This window comes from Indicator indicator, chromosome 16 (genome assembly GCF_027791375.1).
Source record: "Indicator indicator isolate 239-I01 chromosome 16, UM_Iind_1.1, whole genome shotgun sequence".
NCBI lineage: Eukaryota > Metazoa > Chordata > Aves > Piciformes > Indicatoridae > Indicator > Indicator indicator.
This window is the reverse complement of record NC_072025.1, coordinates 5618483-5638978: the sequence shown is the minus strand read 5'-3', so window position 1 is coordinate 5638978 and position 20496 is coordinate 5618483. Positions and strand designations below refer to the sequence as shown.

At 35.5% G+C, this 20496-nt stretch overlaps 1 protein-coding gene across 1 annotated transcript in view; it reads right to left on the bottom strand.

Moving 5' to 3' along the window:
- The window catches only part of VPS13C (vacuolar protein sorting 13 homolog C), an 80892-nt gene that overhangs the window by 47790 nt on the left and 12606 nt on the right, over positions 1-20496 (bottom strand). The window contains exons 8-32 of the mRNA XM_054388145.1: positions 19566-19675; positions 18671-18730; positions 18105-18164; positions 17257-17337; positions 15682-15739; positions 15225-15352; positions 14440-14546; positions 14136-14307; positions 13577-13639; positions 12408-12540; positions 11858-11952; positions 10323-10465; positions 8671-8863; positions 8397-8511; positions 7948-8084; positions 7200-7326; positions 6677-6794; positions 6204-6333; positions 5727-5805; positions 4710-4846; positions 4006-4159; positions 3496-3572; positions 3287-3346; positions 1596-1756; positions 361-470 (exon numbers count right to left, since the gene is read on the bottom strand). Coding sequence (XP_054244120.1) covers positions 361-470; positions 1596-1756; positions 3287-3346; positions 3496-3572; positions 4006-4159; positions 4710-4846; positions 5727-5805; positions 6204-6333; positions 6677-6794; positions 7200-7326; positions 7948-8084; positions 8397-8511; positions 8671-8863; positions 10323-10465; positions 11858-11952; positions 12408-12540; positions 13577-13639; positions 14136-14307; positions 14440-14546; positions 15225-15352; positions 15682-15739; positions 17257-17337; positions 18105-18164; positions 18671-18730; positions 19566-19675 — 2808 coding nt within the window. The remainder of the gene's footprint in view (positions 1-360; positions 471-1595; positions 1757-3286; positions 3347-3495; positions 3573-4005; positions 4160-4709; positions 4847-5726; positions 5806-6203; positions 6334-6676; positions 6795-7199; positions 7327-7947; positions 8085-8396; positions 8512-8670; positions 8864-10322; positions 10466-11857; positions 11953-12407; positions 12541-13576; positions 13640-14135; positions 14308-14439; positions 14547-15224; positions 15353-15681; positions 15740-17256; positions 17338-18104; positions 18165-18670; positions 18731-19565; positions 19676-20496) is intronic.

The window sequence follows — 20496 nt, the reverse complement described above, 5'->3', positions numbered from 1 at the left end:
TGTAGTATTGGACATTAGCAAACACTCAAAATGGGGAGACAGGAAACCAGTTTTTGTCTTAGTAGTTTGATAAATTCCTTAAAGGTTTTAAGAAATCTACAAGTAACACTTAACACTTGATTCTCTCCTCTGTTTCCTAACGAAGTAAGTCATAGTACATCCCTTGCTGAATGGACTGTAAATAACAGAGCTCTATTTGATCCAAGGAATTTCAGTCTCCCCATATCCAAAACAAAATAATTAGAAGTAATTCCTCAAATACCATATAACATCGCCAAAAAAAGTTTAAGTTCTGGACAGAGACTTACTGCTTTGAAATTAAACTACTAGGTAAGTTACTACTAACAAAGAATTTAGTACCTTGTATCTTGATCTCCGCGATATTCTTTTTTTCATCACAAATATTTAAACAGAAGGCATCCAGCTTGGCAAAAAGCTTGAAGTCAAAAGCATCATTATCCTTGGAAGGTCTAGCTACTAGAAATAAGAGAAGGGGATATTTTAAAGGGTACATATAATTCCTAGTTTTACTTAAACTCCTGAGAGTGTTTGGGGTTTTTCCTCTGACATTCAGATGACTTAGTTTTGCTTCCTATGATTTGTTTCATCACCACTACCATAATTAAGTCTGTAAACTCCCATCTTAGAGCAACACACTTTTCTCTCAAGACAGCTCTATTGATAAAGGGCAAAACATTGCAGAATTTGTTTTCTGTGTCTGATATTACACCTATCTAGTGATGACTCTTTATTGGAACAGTTTTACCTTTTTCTAAATTATGGGCAATTGCTGGCTCAAGAGGAAATAAACTGCACAGTATGCTTATTTTTAACACTAAGTCAATAACTGAATAGGTTCACAGTGGTGGGGTTTTTCAGCTTATTCAATATTTCCTATTCAAAGATTCTGATGTATCAAGTTTTCTCTTAAGCTTCAAGTTTATAAAAAGTGTCAAACCCTGGAAGCCTATTACAGGCAGTCAACACCCAGGTATCAAGACAGCAAGTGTTAAGGCTGGGGAAAGTAAGGTGAAGTCACACACAAATGAAACTGCCTACAGGGGAAGACCAGAAGCCATCAGACCTCACTCATGGTCTGCATCTTCACTAACCAAGAGTAGCAAAGTGTTAAATCAAGAGCTCAGGTATTTGTGAGTTGTACTAACTGTCCACAGCAGCAGCCCCTTTTTCAGTGTGCAGATTCCACCCAGGCCATTTAAAATTAAGTCATTCAGAACATTCTTCACTAGATGCCTCATTTCCAGCTCACCTGATGCTTGAGTTTCACACTTAGTATTTAAAGACAGTGCAGCTGAACCCCTCTGAGTCTATTTAGATAGAAACTCATCTTTTGTTTCAGTGGTACAGGAACAGCAACATGGTCATTAGGGTAGCACCTGAAGACACCACTTATGACCATAGTCATTGTTTCATTTACTGCTTTTTTGAGTATCAGTCCTCCAGCCTGGTGAGCCACAATCACATGAGCTTTGATTTTCAACCCAAGCTACAAAGCTCATCAGATTTGATTGTTTTGTTGGGTTTTGTGTATTTTGGTTTGTTTGTTTTTTTTCACAACAATCGTTTTGACAAACACAACTGTACCTTTCCTTAATAAAGTTTCATCTTGCTTTTCTTCTTTGGCTAGTATGTTTCCACTACTTTTATTGTCTGATGGTCTAACAACTGTTAGAAAACTCACTGTAGACATAAGAGCCTCTGTATGCAGCAGAAGGTTCAATGATGAAAAAGTTACCTGTTGAAAACATGAGACTCCATTAAGACACAGAAACCAAACCAAAACTAAAAAAAACACTAAAAAAAAAAAAACCCCACAGCAAAAAACGAACTTACATATGTAAAGAGTTGGACTGACATGCAAAAGCACCCAATGGGATCTGACAGTTTCTTAGAACCAGAAAAGCTGCATGTCATACCAGCATCACATCATAAGGGAAAAAAAAAAGCTTTTCATAAAGCAGAAACATGGCAAGCTTAGAGAACACAAAACCTAACTACTCAACAGTTGTAACAGTTAACCTATAATCTCAGTATAAAAGCAAAGTGATATAAAATTAATTTAGAAGCATTGAGTGAAAAACTCATTATGGAAAATTATATTAAATGAGTGGAAAACTTAGATGACTAGGAGATACACTTGGAGCAAGGTAGTCTAAACTAAACCAGGGTTCAATCTTCTCAAGCAATATGCTTTATCCTACAGACTCCCTCTTGAATGCTCTGCAATAACACAATACCACATGAAGAGGCAAGTGGCAGTATAAAGGTAGTTCTCAACAAATCCACTAACAGAGTCCAAAAGATGAATGCAAGCATGGGCCTGCTGTGTAGCTTAGTAACAATTATGTGTTTGAATAGGCTTGAGGTTGGAAAAGAGAACAAATGAAATTCCTCCAGACAGAGAAGTCCCATTGAAGAGTTGTAAGGCAACACCTAACTATGTATATAAAGTTTAGTTCTCTAATCATCAGCACTGTCCCATAGCATGAAGTCAGTCAACTCAGTATGTATATCCATCTCAGTAGCACTGTAGTAGTAGAACTGATACGCCCTGCTGCAGCTTCAGGAACCTTTCCTCAGCAAAATGATTCTAAAACTGTTGGCAAGTGAAATAATTCAGTCTTCACACCAAAAAAAAGGCAGACAAAATAATGCCATAAAGTTATTACATATATGACTCAAAATCCATCATTAGTTTAACAGTCAGAAGTTGAAAAGTTAGGTACATGCAGTCTAAAAACATTTCCCTATCTTGCAATATTTGCTATGAAATCAAATTCTCATTCTAGTATCTATGACAAAAGTGATAGAGAGGAAAATGCAGTATGGCAGGAAGCTCCTAAGTCATATTTCAGAGTGAAGAATTACAACATGCTCCCTTGTGCCCTCCTCTCACCAAAGAATAATTTAATCGCTCAAAAATGGACTTATTAAACTTAGCCAACAGAATTTTTAGACCTCACTACATTTTCCCATACTGGGCATTGTAACTTCATGCCCTCATATACATGGGAAGATGCATTCTTACATTACTTTGAATTTTACCGAGATGAACTAGCAAGACTGTTATTGTCATCATTCAGAAACAAGCAATCACACTGCTCTTATATTAAATTGTATAAAAACGTCCAAGTATATTTTAACTCCCTGCTGCAAGTCTGAGGCAGGGAAGGAGGGAACTGGAAAATTAAAATAGCTTTATTGATTCCTCCCTTCTAAGCAAACAAGCAAAAGAAACTAGGCAATAAGATCCACAAGCACTCACTTGAATCATCTGTTCAGTGTTGTCAAAAGTTGTCTGGAAGTGTGGCCCATTCCTATCTGCCTGAAAACAGTGATTTGCATGAAGGTTAATATTAATTCCAACCACTCACTGTGTTCTTCATAAGATACAAAACAATCCAGTACATCTGAATAGTAGATTTAAGACTTTAAGGCTGCTGTAAACATAAATTTCAGAAGTTTTATCTATACCTTGATATATTCCACCTTCAGAAGGTCCAAGCCAGGTTTATCTGAGGAGCTGATTAGATGAATGGGTGCTTTCTTACCTGCAACATATAACATAAAATACACAAAAGTTAGGGTAATTTCTGTTCTTTCAGGGAACCAAAGAATTTGTGCCTTGAAGATCAGAATTAACTTTTAATAGCATCAAGATACATTGCACAACCAAATACAAATCATAGGTTTCTCTTTGTTAAGTCCAAAACAGCAAGACCATACCCCTTCTCCATCCAAAGATGGAGCACTAAGTATTTATTAACGTAGGAAGCATTGTAGTGGCAGTCCATAGTTTATCGACAGTACCAACGGGACAAACACTGCCAATGAACAGTTGTATATTAAATACACGGTCTGAAAAATTAGAATATTGGGACTACAGAGAGCACAAGAGACCGGAGAGCCACAGTTTCAGACTAACTGCTATATATATACACACACATATAGACTAGTATATTGTAAGCATCCATTGCTTATTACCTCCAGTTTCATAGTAATCCAAGCTTATTTTCTTTAAATAAGATACGGCTGCTAAATTAAAGGTTCTGACAGTAGCTTCTGTCCCAAGATGCATTACATCAAATACAAGCACCGTTTCCTCAGTTTTCTTTTGCCTGGTGAGTTCTACTAAAACCTGGATGAGCAAGAAATACAGTTACACCATCTTCTGACATGTAGTGTTCTCACTGTTCAAACCAATAATGAAAACAGCACAAAATTAATGTTTTGCTTCCTTTACTGGATGTATTATTTTTGCTACAAAGTTAAAGTGTGAAAATAAAAAAGCAACTGACTGAATAATGGTGGGAGATTAGAAATATCACAGAAATACTTTTGGATTTGATCTTTCCAAGTCACCTGCCTGGATACATACTTCATTCTTACAGCGCCAATCTCCCACTCCCTGTCCCTATATGCCTTGCTAACTATCATTTCTACAAAAATCCTCCAGTAAGGACTTTTTTTGATGATTCTTTTAATATAAGCACACAGAGGAAGTATGTGTTTATCTATAAGCATATCTAACCCATACATGCAAATATGTACACATACACACGATTTTTTTTGTTTTGTGGCTATATTATTGCATCCGCTAAGTCTGGAGAGCGCTGGTAATAAAACATTCAATTTTTTTAAAAAATATTCCTTATGTAGAAGACAAATATGGAATTAAAGAGCTATACCTCTTTGATTTCAAACTTCAGCTGAAGGTCTGTTAGTTCCTCTTTGTCAGGCTCTTTATCTTGTAGTTCTCCTTTAATTAGTGATTCGTCAGTTGGTTTGGAACTTTCCTCAAAATCAAAACATTCTTCTTCAGACTCTACAGAAGAGAGGTCAACTCCCCCTTAGTAAATGTTCTCTAGAAAGAGGAGTAAATATCCCACCCTCTCTTTCCCATTCGAATGAAATTTTAAACTGTATGAACAGTTTAAACGTAATCTGACAAAATATACTATTTTATATACTATTCTGCTTTCTTACCCTTTGGATGAAAAGTGAAGAAAAGCAAAGCTGTATTAACTAAAGCACTAGTGTAGCTGTACACATTCAAGAACATGTGTAAGGAAAAACGGTTATAAAGTAACCTCCAGAAAACAAGTTTCCAGGTTCCACTAGAACAGCCACAGAAGTAAATGTTCCAATTCATAGTGTCAGTACAGTAATTCATTATTTGTTACTCTACTTCTTCATTTTCAGAAAGATAATAGCTTTTTTAATGCAAACCACTCAAAACAATACAAGTGTGAAGTCTGTAACTCTCTATTTTTGCCAGATGTTGTCTGATTACCCAAGTGGACACATCCTACAAGCATACTATGCACCTTTTCTATCTCCCTACCCCAAAATATGCATACTGAAGTGCCAACAGCCACAGGTTTAGTATTTGGCTGAATCCATTTTTGGATTTAAGTCAATTTGGAAACAACAGGTTCCCCAATACTTTCTGCTAAGAAAAATCAATGAATCCCTAAAAAACGGGTATTTGTTTTTTTTTTTTTTTAAATCAGATTTATTCTTCTGAGGTAACATTAGCATCTTAAATTAATATTCTTAGGCACCTGACATTAAGAGATGATCAGTCATTCTTATCTCTACTGTCCTTATAACATGCTTTAAGATCAAGAGCAGCCTGCAAACATTATATGTTACATAAGTTACAGCCTTTCCACTTACACAAAGGTATATCTCTTACTTCTTACCTGACACTATTTCTGCTAAAAACTGAGGTGTATTACACAACACCTTACTAACAGCGGGAATTTTGGGAATAGCCAGTACCTGGAAAGAGAAGAAAAGAAAACAAGAAAAAAAGGGGGGGGAAGATAATTACTACTCGGAAGTTTGTATAACTTGGTATGTTCAGTCACATTTTCTTCTGATGACTCATGTTTCACCGTGCCTGGCCCACACTACTTAAGTCAGTTTTGCCAATACCTTATATTGAACTAACAGGACAAGGACAAAGGCTAAGCTAACCTTGTTTAAGAAAGCTCATCAGGTTCTGATTAAAGTCATAATGAAGACACTTTGCCTAATCCAGCTTGGCCACTTATCTTATTTCAAGTGAAAGAAAAAAAAAAAAAGACCATAGACATTATCAGGAAATCATTCCTACAATGATCATTGTAGAGGTGTCTTTTTTTTTTATTTGGTCTTATTACCTACAGTCAGCTTACCTTTGTGCTTGGAACTGACACAGATGACTTCTGAGGCAACGGAATGCCATCAATCAAATCAAAAATTGCCTTCATTTTCTGGTCAGAGAGTCGAATGTGCACCAAAGGAAGGCCTCCTGACACTTTAAACCTTTTTTTTTTTTTTTTTAAACAAAACAATAAAATCAATTATATTCCAGAATCAAAAACTACATACCCATTCTTGATTTAATTCTTGCCAATATCTATACTCCTATACAAAGATCATATCACATCACAGCAAAGCTAGTATTTCTGCCCTGAAAACAGACCTAGACTTAGTTTAAACAGTATAGTCAGTAACCAGTGACCATAAGCAGGGAACTATTCAAAACTGATTTTGTAAAAAGTAATACGGTACTTTTCATTTCTCAATTCCTTCAAATCTTTGGGGAAAATATAGTTTTCTTTAAATTCACACTAATTAAAAAGAAATACTTTCAACATAACATTACTTTGCCATCCTGGTATCTCTTTCCACCATCGATTTTGCCAACTGTACATGAATATCCATAGGCTGTAATATGTGCAAAGTTGATGGATGTTGAAAACGAGCCTTCTTCCAGTCTTCACCTGCAGATGTTTAGATGGAAAGACATCATTTGATAATTGGTTTAATTAAAGTATAGATAAATACAAAACAGTAACCTAGCATCCTGTTGACTCACAAATTCAAGTCCAAATGAAGTACTAATGCAAATTTCATCTGTATTCTCCTGCACCTGATGGAAATTCTATGTATTTATGTTGCTTGCATCGAAGTGAAGAGGTGATACAGAAGTCCAAACAAAAAGGCAAGCAGTTATTTGAAGGAAAACTAATGAATATTTTTTTCAATTTAATACAAGACGTATTATAAATGATCTTGTAGTTAGCTACTGGTTTTGGTTTGCCATTTTTTCTTTAAAAGCATATTTATTATAGGTAGGTAACCTTCATCAACTTCTTAAGTAAACAGCAACTAAGTTGTTCTGTTACCTGCTTTTCCAAAAAGAAGTTGCACGTTTTTTATTTCCACGTCAAACTTGTCATAAGCTTTGTCCATAATCTCCTCTAAAGATGAAAAGCTAGAAGCTTGACTACTGCCTTGATTTATGCTGTTCAGCTAAACACAAAGGACAAGATTAGAGTTAAGCCTAAAACATAAAAACATACGCTGTTAATTGTAGTGAGCATAAAAAAGGTGATTCATAGTTTATGGCTGATATTTGGGCTCCCCATGTCACATGTCAATCCACTTAAATTCAAATTATGCACAAAGTGTTTTTCTTATTCATTTACTCATGGAGTACCACTATAAGAAGTATTTAACCAGGAAGCTAAAACTCAAGTTTAATTATCATAATATTTTTTTTTTTTTTAGAAACAACACAATCAACTTATAAACTTTAAAAGAGAAATTCTCTTCTGTTAATAAAAGGCTATCATTTTACAGAAAAAGGGAACAAAAGATCATGTGTTTTGCTGAAGTAAGGAAATGATTTTCACAATGATGATTACAAAATAAAAACTTTTCCCTCAGAAGATGAACTAGCACAATTATGTCAAAGACAACAGCTCTAAATACTGGTCAAGTTGCTGATCCAAATTTGGTAAGAAATACAGTAAGCTAAAATACATTGACCCAGATGATCATCTTTATGTACTGAAAACAAGATTGTTTCAGATAGCAACTATGTTAAGATAAAAGAGAATTTTCTTCTTCTAAGACAGATCATTCATATACCTGAAATGTACCAAAGTCCAAAATCAGCAAATCTGATTTTTCATGATAGAAACCCGTCCGTGGAACCACAAGGTAGGAAGGTTTCAGGTTAATCTTCAAGTCAAGGACTTTCCGCATTTCAATGATATGAATTAATCCTTCAGTAAAAAGGAAAGGATATGAGATTCAAATGCTTGAAATATTTCTGCCAGTCAACACACAAGAGAGATGCTATCTGAGAGATAATGCATCTTAAGAAAAGGCTTAATTTTTCTAACACTCTACTGATATCTCACTAAACTCAATGCCCCTTCCCACAAAACATCCACTAACCCTCCAAGTGAAAAACTCAAGAGAAAAAAAAAAACCACCCTAATATTTGGCCAGCAATCAAAGTGTTTAGGAGATCCTACCAAACCATTTTAAGTCACCCAAGGGTTCATCTTAAGTGAGATTTGTTATTATCTTACCTGTAGCAGTTCTTTCCTTGATTTCTTCCAGCTTCATTAAAGTGGCTGATGTTAACCTTTCAAGATCCATACCCTTATTTGTCTGAAAGAATTCTACCATTGCATTTACTGTTCTCTTTTTTTTTTTTAAAAAAAAAAAAAAAGACAGACAAGAATTATCAATGTACATATAAGTCACTCAGTAAAAACTCAAAAACAGATCTTGACAGAGTAAAGAAAATAAGGACAGAGGAAAGAATTGGAAAACATGATAAGAGTTTGGGTTACTACTCACTGCATCATATTTTATTTCCACAGGCTGTGACTCAATAGTAAGACTCTGGTCAGCAGTACTATCCTCTGGGTTAACATTAAACTCTATCCTAAGTAGAGAAGACTTGCTATCTCCTATGGAAGCCACAAGAGACGGTACAATGTTTTCTTGTCTCAGGCCTGTAACATACCAGTTTTCAAGCTTTGCTTCGACCCTAAGGATGACAAATAGTTAAACAAAGTTAGTTAAAATACAGAACACAGTTGTTCGTCTAGGAAAGGTAAGTAACCTAAGTCTTTGATAAAGCCAAACATGACTAGCTTCACAGGACTAACATACTAGATGGTTAAGAAATTGTTACATTAACTGGAAAAATAAAACAGGAGGTAAGCCTTGTGCAGCAACAGAGGGGATATATCCTGTTTACCTTCTGTTATCTGCAAGGTAGACTGAATATAGGTTTTGGCTCATGTTTAAGTGAAACAGTATCAAAAAAAAAAAGAAAGGCAGAATATTTATGCTACAGGTGAAAAGAGTAGGAATGTTAACTATTACATATTAATGTCAAGTATGAGCTATGGACTTGTTTTGGTGCAAATGGGTGTTCTTTGCCGATAGCTTCTTCGACAACAGCATTAAGTGGAATCAGTATAAACATGCCTCTGAAAGAATCCATCAAACCACACTAACTTCACTCACACTTAGAAGTATCTATTAGATATGAAACTGGTTTCATGTCCTGGGTCTCCACCATTGGAATCCCTGACTTCAGCATGCAATGCAGTTTGAGCATCAGTATCACAAGCCTGGCTCCACTGTGATAACCAAAGTACATTTTTTCCAGAAACTTACAGTAAGAAAGATTATCTCTTCTGCTGTTTCTGTCAACTAAATTATATGGCATGCGTTTATGTAACATTCTCAAAGCTCTTTTTATTTTTGTGGAACATTCAGGCTGCACCTTCAGTATTTGCAAAAATGCTTTTTAGCAAAAGCTATTTCAAGAGTCAGTAGATGAGATGATCCCATGCACGAAGTCAGAACATGAAGGAACTGCAGATGAAAGCATGAAAAGTGCACTGAAATTTTCCAGACAAATTCTTACTAATTTACCATATAATTCAGCAATTTGTGTTCATTATTTCTGGTGTGCCCTCTCTGAAAGCACAGGAAGGAGGCCTACAATAAATCCAGGGAGGGCCTTTTTACAAAGGCTTGTAGTGATAGGACAAGAGGGAATGGATTAGACCTTAAGGATATTAGGAAGAATTTCTTTACAGTGAGGCTGATGAGACACTGGTTCCAGGTTGCCCAGGGAGGTAGCAGATGCCCCCTCCCTGAAGGTGTTCAAAGCCAGGTTGGGTGAGGCCTTGAGCAAACTGGTCTAGTGGGACGTGTCCCTGTCCATGGCAGGGGGGTTGAAACTAAAGGATCTTTAAGGTCCTTTCGAAACCAAAGCATTCTGTGAATCTATGAAATAGTATTCCTTTCCTTATTCCATTCCATGTTATTCACCAAATTATGTGACTGTAACTTTTCACCACAGTGCAAGTGAAGAATGCCCATAAATATAGAAGTCAATATGCAACATAATATACTACCCAAGAAAAGATTTTAAAAGCCATGAGGGAGAGGAAGATGTTTCTACAAAAAGAACAAAACAATCCACTTACTTAATAGCTTGTGCTCCTGGACGCTGTAATATTTTGGTACTCAGATCAATTATCTGTACTTTAAGAGTTTCTGCCACATTCTTGTCCTCTTTAATTGTAAGAGAAGTGCTTAACAGCTTCAGTGTCACAACGTGGGCAACATACTAGTGAGAAGGACAGAGAAAACTGATATTAGTTATCCTGGTATGAATAATTTTTCATAAATCCTGGTATCAACAAGTGAAAAAAATGTGGTATTTAAAGCTATTCCAGTTGACTAAGGTAAGAAACATCTCTACATCGGAAGCAAAGTACAGTGTCTACTTTTCTTTCAACCCTTATCAGTCATTTCTTTAACAAAAGAGTGTATTTCAAAAAACATGGAGCAGATATAGTGTGTATCTCTTCTCAGGATTCGGGGATGCTTTTTTTAACCATAAAAGCAAGCACAGCTAAACTATGCTCATTAGGGCACTAGCAAGATAAACAAAACCATCATAATTCCATTAAATAACTAGATTTTTAGAAGGCACTGCATATATGCCTTTGATCATCTGTGATACTGAATGTCATGTCTTGACCTTGTCAAGAGAAGATTTTGGCTTCTTGACATATGTACCATTTTATTACTGTGTTAACCAGCAACATAAGAATCAAATAATACTTCCAATCTGAATTTGAAGCCTGCATTCTTCTTCAGGGTACCGAGAGGAATAAAAACACCTTTACATGTCATTTGTCCAAATTAAAAATACAAGTTTGTTCTACCCACGTAAGTAAGGAAAGCATGCGAGACAAATTAAAAAGGAAAGCTCCAATACTGAGCTGTTTTTCTCCTCTGTTGGTAAAGCTTTTTTGCTTTTTTTTCAATTTGACAGGAGCAGAAATTCATACAATAGTCTCCATGCTACCATTTAATTCTGAACTTCTCAGTGTAAGGCATATGTAAGGTTATTATAATTTAACAATAATATATAAGGTTGAAAAGTTAAAACGGGTTGGGTTGTGCAGAGGAAAGGCCTTCTGGGAAAAAAGACAACATCTTCCTTGAAGGAAACAGTCTTGAAGTAAAAAGTGCTTCTCTAAGTGATGAACAAATTAAAGCAGAACCACCAATCATGTCAAGATTTAAAACGATGTAATAGTGCTCACAGAAAGTAACTATTCGGAAAGAAATCTTACCATCTCGCATTTTCTTAGTTGTCTGCCTTCTATCTTTCTTTCTTCAAGCCCTTAAGAATACTATACCTGCAACTTTTTATTTTTTATTGTTTTTCTTAACAAGCAAAAAAAGTCACAAACCTGTAGGTTTGTTTCTATTTTTTTGTTTTATTCTTTCCTTAGTAGAGCAGAAAAAAATACTGCAACTGAAACTGCCTAATATTAATCATTAGGACAAAATTTTTAATAGAAGTGTAACATGATCCTTCTCAAAAAAGCATTCCTGAAAGTTATAAACATTGGGTCCAATGTGAAATAACCATTTCATAATGTTCACCTTTATATAAACAACTGTTCAGTTACCAGAATTCAACTGATGGCATTTTACAGCTTACCTGCTTTGGTAAGGAAATGCGATGTGAGCTGTCACTATATCCAATAGCAGTAAAAAGCTGAGCTTTCTCTTCTGGTGTCATTAATTCATCAATAGCTAAAAACCAAAAATCCATAAAAACTTATTTAGACAAAACTAGTCTTTGTATGTGGCATTACATACACAGCACAGAAACCAATATTATTTATATTACAAGAGTAGTCATAATTCCAATGATGGAGCACTATTAGAACAAAACTCTAGTCCAGACAGCAAGTCACCAGAAGACAATATTCCATTTGTCACCTATTACATTAGAGATCTAAGCTCCATACTCTTTTCCTTACCAAGGTTTCAAAATGCTTATGGCCATTTCTTAAGTATGCATTATTTGCCAGCTCTACACTCATCAACAATAACTAATGCTATGAAATGGATCAATATTGCATTGCACTATGTCATATTCTCTACTTCTGCATAGTAGGAAGTGAAACGTACTATGACTTTATTCTTAATGTGTATAAAAATTTGAAGTTTCCATAGAAGTTCAGTGCATTGCAGTCTATACCTACTTTCAGGAACAAGTGATTCCTCATCTTCCTTTTTCCTAGATTCTCTTTTAGCCCAGAAACCACCAAACCATCCGCTTTTTTTTTCTACTTCAGTGCTTTTCTTCTTCAGTAGTTTTTGTCCTGACCTAATTGTCTACAAACCAGACATTAAAATACATAGTTAAAAGAATTGCCATACTTTGTTTTCTGTAAATAATGTGTATATGCATGTTGAACAGACATTTAACTGATGGACAGCAACAGCAGCCTGCAAGGGATTAAGAGCACTTTGACTCAATACACAGAAGCAAAAAGAAGATCTGAGTGGAGGAGCACTTCTGTGTTTGTGGAAACCAGCACCTCTTACTTCAGCTTTGGTTGGCCTTTTCCTGCACATTAAATGCAGAATTTATACTACAAAAAAGGCAGAAAGAACATAAAAATGAGAGTATTTAGGGGGATACAAGAAGCAATTACATCCCTTCAAACTGGCAGTAACAAATCTGAAGACTGATCCTGTACCATTACACATATTCAAAACCTTTAATTTGTACTCTGGTTTTACTTTGCATTTAAAAAAAACAAGGTCTAACCACAAACAACCCAAAAATAAAGCACACCATTATTATTTTTTTTATCTTCTTTTCACATACTTTCTGGATGTGCAGACAAACACTGAGGCTATACTGGCATCAACAGTAACTATATGATGTGACTACAAAGGTTCATTTTCATGTTAGGAAAACAACTAGTAGCACGCTTCAAGAGAACTACTCTGACGCTGCCCTCAGCATGCTAAAAGTTTTTATCTTAACTGTAGACAACACTTCTCTTTATGTTGTAACCTGAAGTTCATTGCTAAGTGTAACAAATTATTTTTAAAATATAAAATACAGTTAAAGACATTTGTCAATGGAAAAAAGAGCATCATTACATCATCGCACTTCAACAATTAACTGAATGATGCAAAGTGGGGGGCAATAACCATGTGCACATACACTGGCAGGTTTTTGCAACTAGTTTCCAGTTTGGAAATCGATCTACTCTTGTCCTAGAAGGACAGGAAATTTGCTTTCTTGCCTCCCTATCCTATCATACTCATCAGCACCAATTTTTTTTTAAGATACTATCATGACAAAACCACTCTATTCGAAGTCTGACAACACTACTGAACAAAAATTATTTCTTACCTCAACTTGTGCTTGTTGTCTTGCTAAGATTATATTGAAGACATCAAGCTTTCTTTCCAGGTCCTGTAAAAGCGCATGATGGAATCATTTGCCTCTCAATCATACTTAGGAAAGGTTCATCACTACAAATTCTCTACCACCTCCTTCATATTTATGCTCCAGTTTCTTTCTAGATCTGCCCCTTTTTCTCAAGGGTATACCCCAAGAAGTTCACTAGAAGATTAAACCCAGTGTTAGGCAGTTTTGCTATTTTTTTAGGGTTTTTTGGTTGGTTGGTTGTTTTGTTTTTTAGTAGGTAAGTCTTGTACTTCATTAAACGCATCCAAGTGCAACCATTCACAACCAAAACGGGTTTATTTAAGTAGTATTTCACTATTATTTTCTTTATTTCTTTTATTTCCACAACAGGTTACACTGAAATTTGGATTAAGATGCTGTTTCCACAGAATTCTTGTGCTTTTGGGAAACCACCAACCTTGATTACTACCACATATATTTAAGGATTTAACAGAGGGACCAAAGCATACATCCTCCAAAAAGAAAAAGAAAACCCACACACCTGAATTTGCCTCTGTGTTTCTTCTGACAGTTTACTCTGTGTCAGCTTGTTCTTGTACAAGTTTTTGTAACTCTTTAGAAGCTGCCTATGTTGTTTTATGTTGCTCCACGACCACATTTGTGTATATCTTCTGATGTGAACTTCAAGAACACTGTTGCCTGCATACTTCCACCTACAAAAATCAGTTGACATACATGTTTCCCTTGTAAAACATTTGCTAATTTTTTCCTTTGGTCTTTCTGAAATTATATTTTCACTTCTAGAGGTAACATCAAAATTTTGAACATTGAACATACTATCTTACCATTGTCTGGCATTTTTATGGAGACATACATTTGGCCTAAATCTTCTGTATGGTGCATTGCGAACCATGCAATCTATGGACTCCAGAAGGTCTATCATGCTGAGGTACTAAACAAAGAAAAACATGTTCTTTAGTAGACATTTATATTTTATTGCACATAGTGCTTAAAGTACACATACACCATGGTCTTTACTATTCTCCAAATCACACAAAAATTTAAGCCTATTTGTTTTTACTAGTATGTGAAAGTGGACCAACAATATTCACTGCTCTCAAAGGATACTACTGTATAAACTTCTGATTTCCTTGCAGAACTAAAACTATTTGTTTCTGTTGGCCTGTTCAGCACAAAGCCTCAGGCATTCTCAAACCAACTATGTATATTCTTCATTTGTCAAAAAAGTTTCTCCAATTTTAGAATTACCTTTGCATTTGTAACCTTACTGTTCAGAACTCAGATATACTCTGACATCAATAAAAACTAAAAAGCTCTCTAGCAAACTAACTGCAAATTTTCACTGAATAAATGAAGACACTAACATTGCTAGGGAGCTAGCTTCAGCCGCCTTTGTTGGCAAAAGCAGTATACACCATTCATTCCCATTCCTGCTTGTATCTTGGCACATCAACAGCCTCAACATTAACTTATATTTTTATAGAATAAGGGCTACTCATAGAAATCATTCCATTCTCTGCATGAAAGGAACATTATTGTAAGGGCTGAATACAATTGGTCCACAAAGGGCCCACAAATAACAGAGCGTTAGGATTCAGCATCAGCTTACCTGTGGCTTAGTGAATTCAATGGCAATTCTCTGTACTTCCACATTACAATCAAGCTTGGGAGTTTTTAATTCTGCTTCTGCGTGTGGGTTGATAAACAGTCTTGCAGAGGCTGACACTGGTCTAAAAACTTAAAGACATAAAAAAATTGAGATTAATTTTATGTTTTTAACTACAGTATGGGAAGAGATCTTAAAGCACTTCTTTTCACTGCCTGACACATCAAGCACTTAGTATCAATACAACGTACACTCAAGAACCACAGAATCAGGATGCAGTTCTTAGCAAAAATTAAGAAAGCCCAGCAGCAGCCAAAAAGCATACAAGTCTGGTAAGTTCTATTACAATTAGGTATTCATAAAATAAATTTAGTATGAGCATGCTTGCATGATCAGGTTAGGCCGTTGCACACTAACATGCTCAGCATAGTTTACGTGAACTAATTTCTAGTTTACTTACTATACTGGTAGTCTTGAGGCTGATGATCACTACGTGGAATTCCTCTTTTTAGCTGATCCTGTAAAGAAGCATTATGCCATCTATCAATCACTGATTCCAGAACTACAGTAGCACAATCAGTTAAAGCAGGAGCCCTGCTGTTAGGAAGATGCACCTACACGAAGGCAAACGTTCCCATCCCATTTCATAAAACCTGTCCATATTAACAGCTGGTTTTACACAGAAAATATTTTTAACTTCAAATTTCTTTAATCTAATCCTTTGCTCACTTCATTTCAAATCTGGTTTGTATTTTACGAGGTACGGTCTCATTAAAAATATTTTTATTTCAATCTACTTCCTGTCTGATCTGTAGTAATAAAAGCTAACTCTAAATGAGACAAAATATAGCCCAGCTAATCTCACAACCAGCCATATACACATATTATTGAAGTGTGAAGACTAATGTATGAAAGTAGCAGAATTGCTAAAGAATTCCCTGTTTATTCTTAAAATAGCACAGGCCAGTTGAATGCTATGACAATTTTAAGAAGCATAATCATGAAATGAGACTTAAGAATTGCTTTCCCCCAGCACTCAAAGGAAAGTTCACATGCAAGACATGCCACAGGGCTTTGGAAAAGGCAACTCCCATTTTACAGTCATGAAAGGCTGTAGAATTCTTTCAGGAAGAACACATTAAAAACTTCCTTGATAATGGAACACAAAGTGGTACTTCCTGATATACAGAACTTAAATTCAACAAAACCACACCAGCATCTAGACTTGCAGCATAGTTGATAAGAACTTGAATTCTTGAAGAGGACTGAGATCTAAGCTGCCAGACAGTGTCAGGTAAGCCCATACAGCCACCTGTCCACAAGCATGTCAGGGACTGATTCACAAAGGATCTGATAGTACTGTAATGACACATTTGAAGCACCAAAGTTTTTGCTGCAGTCAATTCCAACTGTGTATTGGTTTGTGTTTACATTTCACTTCAGACTGAGATACAAGGAAAACATCCACAAACAGGTAATTCTAAGATATTATCCAGTCCTACTATGCATCCCACATACAAAGCTATAACCATCTTCTGTCTGTCAAGCATAGCATATTCATTCTCTCATCCATATTACTCATTCTACCAAAGCTCTTGAAAATTTTTCCTAAGCTACTTTCTATAACAAGTGTTGCTACCTGCAACTTTTTATTTCTCTGTTTACATCTGAAAATGGACACCTACATATGTAAGTTTTTGTTTATTAGGAAGCAAAAAAAATTCCTTTAACACCTTCTTCTTTTCTCTCTTTTCACAGTATTGGTTCATGTCAGCTTAGGGAACCTGGATAACCTGTTCTGTGATTTAGTTATTTAAATTCTATGTCTGTTTATTAACTCAATATTGCCTTATTCATTACACTAGCTATGTAAGAGCTCATACAGTTCAGATACTCAAGTAAACACGACTGGGTAAACAGCTGTAAGAATAATGCTGACAGGAAGCGTGAGAAGTGGGGTGGAAATCAGTATAGTGAAGTTTTTAGTACAAAACCAGCTATAGAATATAGTATTGTTAAATACAGTTTACATTACCAGTATTTGCTCACGGGAGCCATGATAATACATTTCGCTGTTTATGTTCCAATAAGCACTGAGGCTGTCCAGGCACAAAAGCTGCACAGGAAAGAAAACATTGAACAAATTCCTCAGTCATTACTTGACCCACTCTATGAACTTAAATTTCCATTTGCTAGATAGCAAACCCACCATTAGCACTGAGCTCCATTTAATCTTACAATACTATTTTTTAAGTGAAAACTGAATTCCTCAAAAGCAAGTTCTTAAAGCACAGAAGATAATGCACATATGCTAAACATGACTTTGGATTGCAGTGGCAAGGGTGCACAAAACCAACATTTGGCCTAATAAAGAAACCAGCGTATTAAACCCTTCTTATACGGTTATTTGTAGGATCTTCAGATACTCCTTTCAGCATGGGGTTGGAAAGCAGGAAGAAGAGAGAGACCACTTAGGTACCATAAATCTATTTACATTAGGCATACAAGCTAGAGTAGGAAACAACAAATTGACACACTATTTGAAATGATGGTTACCAGGCAGACTTGCTGTGTAAAGCATTTAGCGAAGGCATCAGAGTCTACAGTTAAGAAAAAATACTTAAACCAGAGATGAAAATTATGCTCTACATAAAGATAGTTATTTGTGCTCTATTTCTGTTTCAATACACTGCAAAATCTAGGAAAACATGGAAAATTTGCAATGCAAACTATTTTTGCAAATTTTATTTAAAAACCCAGGTTACTTCTCTCAGTCTTCTCTTGACTTGTGCAGAATAAAAAAAAACAAAAAAAAAACAAAAAAAAACCACCAACCAACCAACCAACAAACCTCAATAAAACCACAAACAAGCAGCACATTACCTTGTATATTATTTTTGCAGCTTCATTCAGAATAGAAGGTTTCCAGTTCTCATTTGTGGTCTAGAAGTTCAAAATGATAGAAGTCATTCTGTGTATCTTATTGAATATATTTCTAGCTTTATCCTATACTTGTGCTATTTGATTACAGTCTCTAGACTGCATACATGAAAGTCAAAATCCAACACGAAACCTGTTAGTTTGTTTTAATTTTCAATGCCTGTCCTACCCACAAAATCCTTACCACTTAAGGAAAACAGGGTTTAGCCAAAATTTTCTTCCCCCATTTCTCAATACATCACATTCTTTATCATCATGATGTAATGTTAGTCCTAATTTATTTCTTACACCTGGAAACAACCTGCCTTATGGAAGTAAACATACTCAGTTGTAAAGTTGCTCAATCACCCTCCCTTCTGCTTGCACAAACTTCAAATACAATTTGCATGAATTTGCTTTCAGCTGTATGCATGCTTGCATTATCTCTTCTTACTGTGCTACTCCAAAGAACAGTAAAACAAAGAACGGTAAATCAAAAACTTAGGAAGACATATGCACACAGACATTACCAGTAAACTAAGCTCGCCCAATGTCATTCCCAAGGAAATAGGGCACTGAGGATCTGTGATCTACAAAAACAAAAAAAATAACAGCTATTTATTTTTCTTGCTGCAAATGAGAGCTGTATTATTTAATTGAAGTTGACTGAAATCCTGACTTCTTTTTGAGGATCTTCCCCTGAAGAATTATTGTAGCTGAAGCATTCTTGGAACACCCCAAGGTGGGACTAACTAATATGGCTGTAGGGTAAAGACCTGGGACTTGAGCTGAAAACTTGCCTTTAACTTATAAAATATCCACACAGGAAAGAATTAAGAAGGACAGTACACCTCAGTAAACTATATTATTTTATAGCTTTCATTCCTCCCACTTTTTTTTAATTCAGTGTCTCTGAAAATAGTCCCAAAATAGATTTGAGAAATACTCTATATCCAATGTTCTGCTTTTACATTCCATTATAACTTATTATTGTTATTTATAAATTTATCATTTCCCTAAAGGAAGATGGAAGCAGGGTAGAATAATACTAGTTTCATTCATATAAACATTCTCTTTTAGCAGTTAAGTGTTTTCAGCTATTTGCTTTCCAATTCATTCATAACTCCATCAGTGGAGTGTATCCAAAATATTGAAAAATTCTGTACATCTACTGCACACACTAATATATGACAAACTGCCACCACTCACATTTAGTGAACAAGGCAAAAGAGATAATATCTATTTCACATATCCAAAATATTTCTGGTTTTCAGTCCTATCTGAGATACTTTGTTTGAAGAGATGCAGAAGAAATCACAGCAACTTTTTCAAGATGACAAGTAACAGTTTCTCTCTATGGACTAGACAAACACAACTGCAGTGGAATTCAATCTAAAATGAAGAAAGTATGTTTCATATACTTACATCATCTTCATATTTAATATGAATTCCTGTGATTTTGACTTGCACATTTTTTATAACTTGAGTTGCAAGCTTTTCTAAGAAAGTATCTTTCTTCTCTTCCTTTGGTTTGTCTAAAACAATAATTTTAATAAGTCAGCATTCAGTGGAAGAGGAAATGTATACGTTTCAGTCAAAACTGCTTAGCTTACAGCAAGTTCTTGTTTAATGTACTTCTCCCCACTCCTTCCAAGATACAAGCTTCTCTCTTAAGAGAGTCCCTCAGCAATTAACTAGGATTTCAACAATCAAATAGGTATGACTTTGTAATTTAGCACCAAATACTTTCCAAGAACCAGGTGAAGATGATGCTTGCACAGGAAGAGACCAGTCCATTACAGCCTTTCATACAACACTCCCTGAGAAAGTTAAAAAGCTGTCACACTGTAAGTGAAAACCAAGTTACTCTGAAATATTCCATTTCTTTTATACCGGACTTACACTGTGACCACTGAAGCTAGGTTAGCATTGGACACTTTGCTGTGCCATGTAGTGATACATGAATTCATGCTAAACAAGATAGGGTAGCAGAAGCTGCATATCCAGAGAAGTTCAGCATCCCACCCAAGATAAATGTAGAAGTGTAGAGGTGTGGGGTAATATTTACAATCCCTCATTCTTTAATGGCATAACTCTAAAAATATTATCTCAGACTAAAATATGGCTAGATGAGATGCTTGTTCTCTAGCTCTCTCAATATAGGCTACCTTGTTTTGTCCACCTTACAGAGCAGCTATCCCAACAACCACCACTAATCAGCCTACCAAGCTTCTACATCTTCATTGGAAACTCTACAGAGGGCTCAAGCTGAAGAAACAATCATGGCTATCCAAATAGAAATAAGGGCTACAGGTTTTTACTTAGCTTAGAGTTGCGCTCCAAGTTTGACTTCTCA